Here is an 11,474-nt window from a genome sequence, read left to right on the forward strand (position 1 = left end):
TCTCGTTCTTCTTAGAAATGTTTGTAGTGATAGATTCCTGGGTTTAAAGTATGTAGGGAACATTAATACTAATTTTAGCAAAGTGAATAAGGGCGAAATATGTCCGAGAATAGTTATAAATCAAAATTTCATAAGTGTAGTTTTTAATCGAAAACTATTTTTTGCCTTTTTTTCGGAGTAAAGCTCTAATGACTTCAACCCACGCTGAGAGCATCTGATTTGAGGATACGTCAGACTCTCACCGAATAAAAACTCTTAAATCGTGAACATAAAGAAATAGCATTATATATTTGATAACTGTTTACCTACGCGCATTTATTAGGGTAGCTAACCACTATTTAATCATTCTCACGAATCCGCCTCACAATGTATAAAATAAAGTATTGTCCATCATATTACTTTCAATAACCATATTATAAGACCCGTATTTCTAGTTCAATCCATAAAACATCAACTTCCACATTCCACCTCCTAGCAACAAAGTATTGCACAATAATTAAAATAAAATCTCGCATTCTAATTTATGTGCCTTTGTCGTACCCGACTTCCACTTATTCATTATCATGTGCTAATGTTCCTACTCCGACATAATGTTTTTATTATATCTTGGAATACAACACGCACAATACCCGCGTAACCAACGTTTGCAACGCCTTCATACTCATCATTATCATAAAATACATATGATGTTTATTCAGAAGCTGTAAGCAACTTAAGTACCGGTTTCCTAAATTGTTTTTCGAGTTTTAGTGCAAAAACGCACAAAAATCCTCGTTTAAGTTTAATTAGATATCTTGGGAAGCTGATGTTCTTCCGCAATAATAACTTTCTTTGTTGTCATGTTATTAAATATTCTTGAATGTGATTGATAATTATTGTTTTTGTAAGGCCCCATTCAAAGTGTATTCAAAATATTATGAGGGTAATTCATTGAGGAAAAAGCATCCAATCACAAGTCTTGTAAGATGAGGTTTGACAGATAAACAAATCGTAAACGAGAAATCAAGGATCAAAATGCCTACTACTTTATTTTAGTATTAAGGTGCGAGAGAGACGGAATACTGCACTGAGTAGAGCAGCATCTCTCTTTAGAACACTACTTATAACAAGTTTTACTTTAAGACATAGTGGTAGTCTTAGATTAACTCTATGAGTGCGGAAATGTGGACACAAAAATAAAAAAGCATCAACTCTAAGTACTTTCTTCCGTCACTTACATTGTATTACGAGTATACATATGTCTTATGTAATACCCACTTCTCTAGTAATCCCTGCCTATCGGTCTTCGACTTAATTGCCCAGGTCGTTAAGCCTAGCAATCGGTACCGATCACTAGATCGGAGTTGGTACAGGATGCATCCGATTTAAGTATATACTGAACTCACGATTTTTCCCACACTACAATTATCTATTTATTTGCCTTACCTTTTATTTATTTCGCTTCCGTTGTACATAAACATTTCTCGTGACTGATCAGTGATCATGACGACAAATCCCGTGTGAATTCGTTACGGAGTTTACTTAAAATAGGTTTACCTGTAATGGTCTAGGCTATTCTATTTTATTCTCCATTTGTTTAATACCTAGTATGTGTGAAATATGAGATAGCAAGTTGCTAGGTCAACAGCATCAGGGCCTTCGCAAACAGAAAAGTTAGAAAATGAGTTTTAAATAAAGGAAATAAACAAATATTCTGAACTTGTGGACTATCATGCCTACAATTTACAAAATGACAAAATACCTCATCATCAATAACATGTTATACTAAACACAATGCAATCCAATCAATACTTTTAATAAAACAATTACAGCCAACGCTGGAGCGAGAACAATAATTTGCTATAATTCTCAGTTCCTGATTGTTTCTTGTACGTGAGGTATACGACGTGCAGGGACTGTCCATTAGTTATGTAAGCTAGGCCAGATAGGCGTCACCCAACACGATTATTAACGCAGGCAGCCGTGATCTGAGAGCTTGTTGTTCCTACACTTACATATGGTCGAGGTATGTTTCCTTTTCAAACAAAAAACTCTTTTTATATTATTTCACTTGATTTTAGAGACATTATGTCTCCTATAGGTGGAACCTATGTTGCAGTTGCAAAAAGAGGTGTGATCTGTTCTTAAGATCTAATAGCCGAGGTAATAGGTTGAGGTCACCACGTCAAATCTAATGTGCGCGTCATGTCTCCCGGTTTCGATCCCTGCCTTGGACAAGTATTTGCGTGGTCCACGAATCCTGAATGTGTGGATACTCCAAATGACTCTTTCCGCTCGACCCAAAGGAGTATTGATTTCTATAGTATATGCTCATTAATTAATATTTGTTTATTTGTAATAATGTGCGGGTGATATCGAACCACAGGACGTTGACCTGATCACCTGATCGGTCAACTAGTTCTTGTCACTGACGGACCATTACAGGTTTACAACTTTTAACTTCAACTACACCTGTCATGTTAAATCGTAATCGTTGACTTGGAAAATAAAAATTTAATTCAAGATAGATTTAAGGTAGAGCAGTCCGTAGTTATTTTGTCTTCCTTGCCTGCGAGTATCGTCTTGAGTCAACTTTAGCGGTAATTATTATACATAAAACAATGCTCCGAGGATCACACTCATCGGCTTGTATTATTCAATGACTATCAATGTTTATAATCTTTGAGCGTTATCATCTTAAACTAACATACAGTTACTTTCGATATTACAAAACATTACTGGGAATTTTGAATATGCGATCAATGTCAGATCGCCAGTACAATGGTTTTATGTAATTGTAATTATTTAGACTGGCTGGCGGGCTTGCCGCGCAAACATATGAAAGTGTTCAACAATAGTGCTATTAGTGTTCGTCGTAATATAACACAACAGGTGCAATAAGAAAAACACAATCATATCTATGTAACCACTTTCGAATTCAATACAATACTACTGCAAAACAAATAATATTTACGATTTAACTGGCTTAAATAATGGCTGTAAGCAAACCATGTTATGGGCAATATAATTGCATCCAAATTATATTAATTGAACCTTTTCTGATGATTGCTCGCCGATAAAAATTGTGTGGAGAAAGTCAATGATTGAATCGAAGGAAATGGCGGAGATTCCTCGCTATCCGAGTACCAAGATCTAAAGGTGAAAAGCAACACCGAGCTAACGCAGACGTGTAGGGAATCATATTGAATAAGATTTTCACTATTATCATATCTACGTAGGTTTAAAGACAAGCCTGCAGCGAGTTGTCGTTTACATTTCTGTGAGCGCAGCGGGCTTGTCTATAAATGGAACAGTTTTTATCAACATTTTAGAATCTCTTTATTGAGTTTTTTGGACCGGATAAGCGATTGACCTACTAGCTCTTTATTTCCTGAGGTTAATGTTCGATAGAACAGTAGTTAATGTCGTCTGCTTACCTAGTGATGTCAAAAAATATTTTTATTTATAAAAACAATTTTATTTTGTTCTTTACAGAAACCGTTTGAGAGGCAAGTGGGAAAAGTTTTGTTTCCTTTTCAAGTTTCAGTGAATCAAATAGTGGTGAATTCAAGGCTTGTATCACGACCGCGCTAAAAATGATAGTAGTAGGTTTTTCAGAGGGCTCTACAAAATTTCTAGTTATGAACACAATATTGAACATAAGAAAATTTAGCATAACCTACGCTTTAACATTTTACTTATCATTCAGCGACATTTCTTATCTACAATAATCTGCATCAATCATTAAGACCTCAAATGTATCTTTTCACTCAGTCTGGAATGCAATCTTTCTACTATACTAAAAACATAAAAGATGGCGTGTCAAACCGGGTCTTATCTCCAGATCAGCTGAGCTCCGCAATACGTGAGGTAATGAGCATATGTTGAGATCACGTCTCTGGTCATACAAATGACATCAATGAATGAAAGTGCTTGCTCTTGGTAACTCAGTAGCTCTCGGCAGCTAAGTGACATAAACTTGGCGGTAAACTTTATGGTCGTGTGTGTACGTGGTTGTACACTCAAATTCAAAATTATGTTAAAAAACTCAAGTTGAAAGTCTTTTGTTTTTAATTTGCAACAGATTTGCTGTTTCGTTAGAAATTAAGCATAGTCGTCTGTGGTTGTATGATGTCGTTTGCGAGTAATTGAATTTAATTGAAGAAGTAACAGCTACATACATTATTAAACGAGTAGAATTATGTAATTCATTTTTTCATTAAAATTTGGAGGTAAGTATCTTCAGTCACCGTAAATTAAATGAATTTCTATTTGGTGCTCTATTTATTTTTTCAAAATAATTTGATAATTTAAAAACTTACGCGTCATTTGAACCTTCAAAAACCATTGATGTCTTGGCGATTCATTCAAGGCTTAAATCACAATGATACCTTATTTGTATAAACTTTCTGGAGGAAATGTACTCCAAATAATTTGATTCGAACAATACGAGTTACATTTGGAGACTTCGCTGATTGCTAAATGCAGCCGTGTATTGTTGTAGTAATGAGGTCGCGCAGGCTCCGGGCTCACGTCCGTATGACATCTGTGTCGATAAGTGCATCAAAGCGTGATCGAGTATGACGCAACGCTTCCGGTTTCTATTACCTCATTGTTGGGTTCGGAAGCTCTGTGGCTCGCTGGCTCGCTCCCATTCTTTCAGCCGCTGCAGTGAAAGGGTCCTCCGATACACTTTTACCCTTCCGACAACAGCGGGTGCGCGCCACCGATCGCTCTCTTATAAATTGGGTGAAAACACAGCGACATCACATTACGAATTCGGCGGCTGTGCAGGCAAGCCGACCGATACACACGGAGATATTTGTTTGTGTTGTGCTCCAAACATTGTGAAGTGATTTAGTTTCATCTACGCGACGAGTTTTACAAATAAGAATCCAAAATGAAATTCACGGTGAGTTCGCGTTTTGTGATGGAAAATGCCAGTGCGACATTATTAGTGTTTGTGATGCAGATGATTGAGAAAACAAAAGGATTTGTTTTGGAATTTGAGGAGTTATTGATTCCTTTAATTGATCTTCGATGATTTAGATATTAAAGAAATAATTTTTTGATAAAATTAAATTCAGTGAAAATATAAAATTAAAATGATCTTATCAAAACAATAGTTATTAAAACTTTTTTCAATTTTACTAAGGCTTATGATACTGATCGTTTCTTAAATTACATTCATTAAACGAGCTTTGCAGTGAAATTTTAACTTTTGTTATAATGGACTTCACGAGATTAGCTTCATGATTGATAGACTATCATTATTTATTACAAGAAAACATACATTTAGTTATTTCTGTATAAAGTAAAAGTGGAAAAGTGAAATTTATATAATGTGGGCGTAAATATTAACATTGCCATGCGGGTCGTCGTTAAACTTGGCACTTGTACGACCGCAGTATTTGGAAACCAGTTTCTGAATTACTTTTGCATTAAATATAATGTTTACTGTTATCGTTTGCATCCATTCACGACCGCCCGTCGATTGCTATCTGGAGGAAAGTGAGTAATTAATCATTATCTGTTACAGATCGTTTTCACCACATTGTTGTGTATATCGACGTCATGGGGCGTGCTATCGAAGAAGGTGGAAGATCCGAAAGATAAGCGGGAGACGGCGGTGGGATACGGATCCTCGGGCATCTCGGCACACAGCTACCAGGCGCCGTCTCTCGGCCAGGGAGACGCCAGCGCCATCAGCGTCGGAGCCGGCTACAGCATCGGCGGGGCCAAGCCCAGCTACAGCTTCGGTGGACAAGGTTCTAGCGGAGCCCTCCAGTATTCCGCCGAAGGCTTGTCACAGTTATCTCCTAACAGTCACGGCACCATCCAACTGGCGCCTATTACCTTACAACCATCGCATGGCGCTTTTGCAACAGGAGATCTTTCTCAGTTCATGAGCCAGCTTTCTCACAGTCTTGGCGCAGGTGGTCTTTCGCTGCAGCCTTCCACCGCTGTTGCAGAATTCCATCAAGGAGGTGAAGGTATACAAGCTGCTCAGGCTGGCCAAGGTCAGGAGTACGCTTATCCTCAGTTGTCATATGGCGCTCCTAAACAACAACACTTTGTTTTATCCGATGAGCTGCAACAGCAACTGTCATCATCCTCTGCTTACTCATCTGGCGGCGCTGGCGGCAAAGGCTTAGGAAACTATGCCACTGGTCCAGTACTATTCACTCCTTCCGAGGCCCATTCTAATGCTCCCGCTGGCAATTACGGTGCTCCTAGCTCTGGTCAATTACTGGGTGATGCTGGTTCTCTTTCCCTGGGAGGAGGTCATTCCCTAGGTGGTACTGGTCATTCTCTTGGCGGATCTAGCCATTCCTTTGGCGGAGCTGGTCATTCGTTTGGCGGCGCTGGCCATTCCTTCGGCAATGCTGGACATTCTCTAGGTGGGGCCGGTTTATCCTTTGGCGGGGCTGGTCATTCCTTGGCTGGACTTAACCTTGGTGGCCATTCCTTCGGCGGCTCTTACAAGCAATTAGGTAGTGGATACGCTGGTCCTGGCAAAACTTCTTTCAAACCATCAGCATACCTTGGATCATCCGTTCAAGGAGAATCTGGCCACGGCCTTTCTGGCCTATCGGGATCCTACGGTAGTCCATCTTTTGGTAGCTACCGCGGTTCCAGTCACGGTGGGTTATCTCTTAGCTCTGGCGGTCACGGTGCTAGTTTCGGTGGATCGCAAGGAGGTTTCGGTAGTGGATCATCAAAGTACATTGCCCCCGTTTACCACTCTGCTAAAGCTGAAGGTTTAGAGAGCGCTAGTGCCTTCTCTTCAGGTCACGCTGCTTCTCCTCCTGGCACTACCTACGGTTTCCCTACTTCTTCTTACTCATCAAACAACGCTCATGCTGCCTCATCAAACAGGCCTTACTACATTAGCAAGCATCATCACCACAGCTCTCCCAGTGGTTTCGGAGAGAGCAGTTCATCCTTCAAGGCTCCAGCATCCAGCCATAGTTCCCTCACCTCTTATTCTTCTGGCCCCAAGTACAGTTTCGGTAGCTCGAGCTCTCACTACGCACCAAAAGACGCTCACGGCTCGGCCAGTGAGACCACATACAACACTATTAAATACAGCGAAGAATTGAAACCACGTGGTCATTAAAATATGTTAATTTTGCAATAAAAGCTTTGTGTAAATAGTTGTTCACAGTAAATTGTAGGGGTGTGTAGGCGTGATAAGAGTGATCGCATAGTGTGTCCGGCGAAAGTATTTTGGTATTATTATTTATTTGAGTACCTACGTTCCGCTAATTAACTGCGCAGGCGGCCACTTTGTTACTCGCCGTGAGCGTCAGCGCGTACGTGTCGTGTTTTGGATATCTTGTCGGTGTGCTTTCTTTTCGGTAACACGTGTGTAATCTGTATAATCATGTAGATTGATATCTTTCATCGCAGTTCGCTTAGAATTTTGTTTCGACAAATTAACAATATTGAATAATAATGTGCATCTAATCTTACACAACCTCCTAAACCACCGCTTAATCTCTTGTGTGTTGCGACGTGAATTCCTGTAAATATAGTAAATAGTTAAGGTTGTCTATTTATTATTTTATAATTTTAGTATTAAGATTGTTATTGTTACAATAAAATTCTTATAAAAAGGTTGACTTTCATTTTCCTCGGTTGGTCGTGTGTGTTGATAGACGCTTAGGAATGGAAAAATCATTCAGAGAGCGTAACATCCTCAGGAAACATAATACTGCTTGAGTAATCGGCACTTGGCGCGCATCGACAGTTTCACTCGTATGAAAGTACTTTAGGAAATTGAAATAAGACTAATACGCACTCACGCCGGCCGCCGGTGTTGTCGTCCGCACTTCCGCGTGCAGACTCACCGGACTAGTAATCCATATTCAGAGCGAGCAAACAAACCGACAAGTAATATGACTCGTCTTAATTAATCAACATTTTTGACCGGATCTTAAATTTGCTTCAAAGAAACTAATGTGAAAGTAGAGCATAAGTAATTAGATGGTAACAGCGAATTAGAAAAGGAGAATAACATGACCTAAAAATGGTCTAATGTGTTTATTTTGAACAAAAGACGGCATTGTGTAATTTGCAGAAAACAATGAATCAGGTTTTAATAAAAATATTCAACAGATTACATAAACAACACGGCATTTGTTTTCATTGTACCATGCGGTGATGAAAATTGTTCTTGCTGAATTCATCCGAGAGTTTATATTGGGGATATGTTAAAACAAACCAGATCATAAATGTTATTACGTGTAGTATGACACTAAACGCTTCAGATGATAGTTGTTATTGTACGCTTTGTGTAAACAGTTACTTAATACCTTCACGGTCCAAGGAACATGCACAGACAGAATGGAAGCCCGCCACTTCCGAATTCTTAAAACTCCTTACGCAATCGCTCACGTTTTTAATCGCCACCTAGGTATTATGCATTCAGGGTACCGTTGTTGCAATCTGAATTTCTTTTGTGCCGAGAATTGATGTTGTTTGTCATAACATTGTCATTCTTATGTCTGCATTCGTTTGGTGTTGTCTACTTGTTTATGCAAATATCAAATAGGCGAACCTTTTAAATGACGTGTTAATTGCTTGTTATCAATATTTTAAAAGGAGTAATCGATACATGGAGGTTCCTTACGAAAACCTGCCAGTTTATACCACGCGGAAGAAAAATAAAATCCGACTATGCTCCAAAGAGGTTTTGTAACACGAACGTCATTTGTTTTCATTGTCAAAGTTACACACAATTATTTGACTCTGCTTTATTATATTGCAGGTGCAATTACGTATGCGAAAACAAAAAACAAGCGTTTACATTATTAGAATACGTATCGGAACGTACTACAATATTAGACGTCAATGTTTGTTCCTGTCTTCGTTCAGATTGATATCATAGTAATTTATGTCTAATAGGCTACTGTCTGGGTTCCGACAACTTAATGTTTCCTGCCTCACATTCGCATGTAAAGGGGTTACTTTAACATAAACGAGCAGTTGTCTTGGGATACAAATGTATGACGCTGAGAGTAGATTATGCATTGTTTTTGTCCTTCCTCAATGTCCAGGTACTGTTAAAACGGTACCGTCCCAATTTATGGCCTTCTTGGAGAGTTATGGTGTTTCCTGAAGAGATTTGTATGTAAGGAGTCGTTTTGCGGATTTTCTAGAAACTAGACCAGATCGGCGGTTATCTGTGCGGAGTTCGTGACGCGTCATTTCATGATTAAGTTGTCCGTTTTATCCAGAAACTTTTTTAACACCTTTGCTTTTCTGTCGTGGTTTCATGGGTTTTAAATGTTGACATGCTATACAAGCATTAAGACCTTCACTAATAATATATAAAAAATATTAGTAACACTAAATCAATAAACGATTATAATTGCAAAACGAAAACAATACAATTTTCCGACTGAACTAGCAACCTATTAATAAAATGTGTGGATTGTTAATAGGTTATAAACTAGGATTGCGTTCATTCTACCCGTTAATAAATCACGATCAATTTTGATGTTTGATCACACGGAACGCGTAGCCGGCATTCGATAGAAAAAAGTGTAAACTTGCTTTGCGTAAAACGTGATACAACTAGACACGGTTATATACGATATTTACGGTTGAAGTTCAATGCAACATACTTAACACTCTATATGTAGGTACAATAAATTTAGTATGCGTTACGTTGCCGACATATAATAAGTAATAGGCAAAAGTAAGTCCTCTAAACTATTTCTCGTCTGTGATGGTAGTTTTTATGTTACGATCTAACTTTCTGGACCCATAACTTGAGTATCAGATGAATATAATACCAGCCTAACTACCGCCTCACTGCTGAGCGCAGGCGTCTTCCGTAAGTTAAGTATTTTTGTCAAAATATTAGAAGAATGATTGGCTTGGAATTCATGGGATTGGTTTGAAGCTTTCAACACGATTTGGAACAGCATATCCTTGGTTAGAGAGAGATGAAAGGAGAGCAGAAAGGTCTTTGCCTTACAGTAAGTAAAGAATCTGGCTTTTTCGACTATAAGGTCGAAACATGAAAACAAAAGTTGTAGAATAGTATTCGATTTGAATTCCAAAATCAAGTGAGCACTAAAACATATTACATAAATGGTTTTACCAACAATAAAGTAATGCAATCATCATCAAATAAAAGTTAATGAGGCGTAGTCCATTCCGCGTTTAGTGTATACCGACTTATACATTTATGGACGTTTAAATCAAATCATTTTTAATTGTTAATGTTATTTATACAGAATAAAGTACTTCTGAATATTTATATGTTATTAATGGCATTTGCTTCAATGTTTTGACTTATACCACAATGTTATTATACTGCTATGAATCGATTGGTATTGCAAAAAAAAAATTTTTGGTTAAAAATACATTTTTAAATATGATTTCTTTACTCTAATGGAAATTAAATTTATTTTCAAGAACCACTAATAGATGTTACTCAATTGGATTGCTTTGTTTTATGATCGTGTCCGTATGTTTAGCTCCATCAGTGGACCAACTTGAGGCCTTAAAACAGTACCGTAACACAACATTGCATTTCTGAAAAAAAAAAAAACACAGTGTTTACATGTTAAGTGGTTTATTTAAACTTACTTAAAAGCTGCTTAAATGTAAATAGTTTAAAGATTAAAGATGTTGTCTTTCTCAGCTGATTCTCGGGGTGAAGGCAATACCTCTAAAAGCTGGTTTGATGTCGTTGTGAAAAAGAGGCGCTTTTCTTTGGTACATTTGTATGGTGATGACGTCTCATTTTACAAACCCAACAGCACTATTAGAGATGTTGGTAGGGTCGAACTTTTTAATGATTGTGTTATGCTCAATGCGAATACTCAATGTTTTTTTTTTAGAACAACGTCTTAAAGTTAGTTAAAATGTAAACACTGATAAAAAATACTTACTTTGATTTTTTCAGTCATAAAAATTCTGATAATCCGCGTTAATTAAGTAAGAATATACCAAAAATTAGAAAACGCATATGACATTCACAAAGACACCCCAACTCAGAACAAACATTCGGTGATCATACAAATGTTCGTAATGCGCGGGCATCAAACGCGCACACGTTGCGTCGTTTTGTCGTTTTAACCCTTACCTTACACTATAAATCAAATGCGTGATGTCACGCCTGTATGCGAGAGTTGAGAACGCAAATTGTACACGCAGAGCCCATTCCAAAAACGTACCGTTTATTCAAAGTATCTCGTCATCTGATCGGAAAATCACATTTTACTGGAAATCTCTTTTATACAAAGGCGAAAGTCACCATTCATTTTACGGCCTCTGCTTATATCATACAACTAGCAATTGTACTGGGTTTTTTTTTTCAAATAAAATTTACAAAGAAATACGTAAAATATTAAAAAAATGAAAGTAAGTAAGTATCGTTACCTTTCACACTGCAATTATATATTTACATGTTATTGTTATCATTATCTTTTTCTATGATACTTGCACAAACCAACATCCATACTATGCCCAAAGAT

General features: G+C 37.7%; 1 protein-coding gene across 1 annotated transcript; it reads left to right on the forward strand.

Moving 5' to 3' along the window:
* Positions 1-4,475: 4,475 nt before the first annotated feature.
* LOC113496141 (keratin, type I cytoskeletal 9-like) lies at positions 4,476-7,598 on the forward strand. Its single transcript, XM_026875266.1, has 2 exons — positions 4,476-4,891; positions 5,519-7,598. Exons 1-2 carry the CDS (start codon positions 4,880-4,882, stop codon positions 7,097-7,099), a joined length of 1,593 nt encoding a protein of 530 aa, XP_026731067.1. The 5' UTR covers positions 4,476-4,879; the 3' UTR covers positions 7,100-7,598.
* Positions 7,599-11,474: the final 3,876 nt, after the last annotated feature.

Source organism: Trichoplusia ni, chromosome 7 (assembly GCF_003590095.1).
Source record: "Trichoplusia ni isolate ovarian cell line Hi5 chromosome 7, tn1, whole genome shotgun sequence".
NCBI lineage: Eukaryota > Metazoa > Arthropoda > Insecta > Lepidoptera > Noctuidae > Trichoplusia > Trichoplusia ni.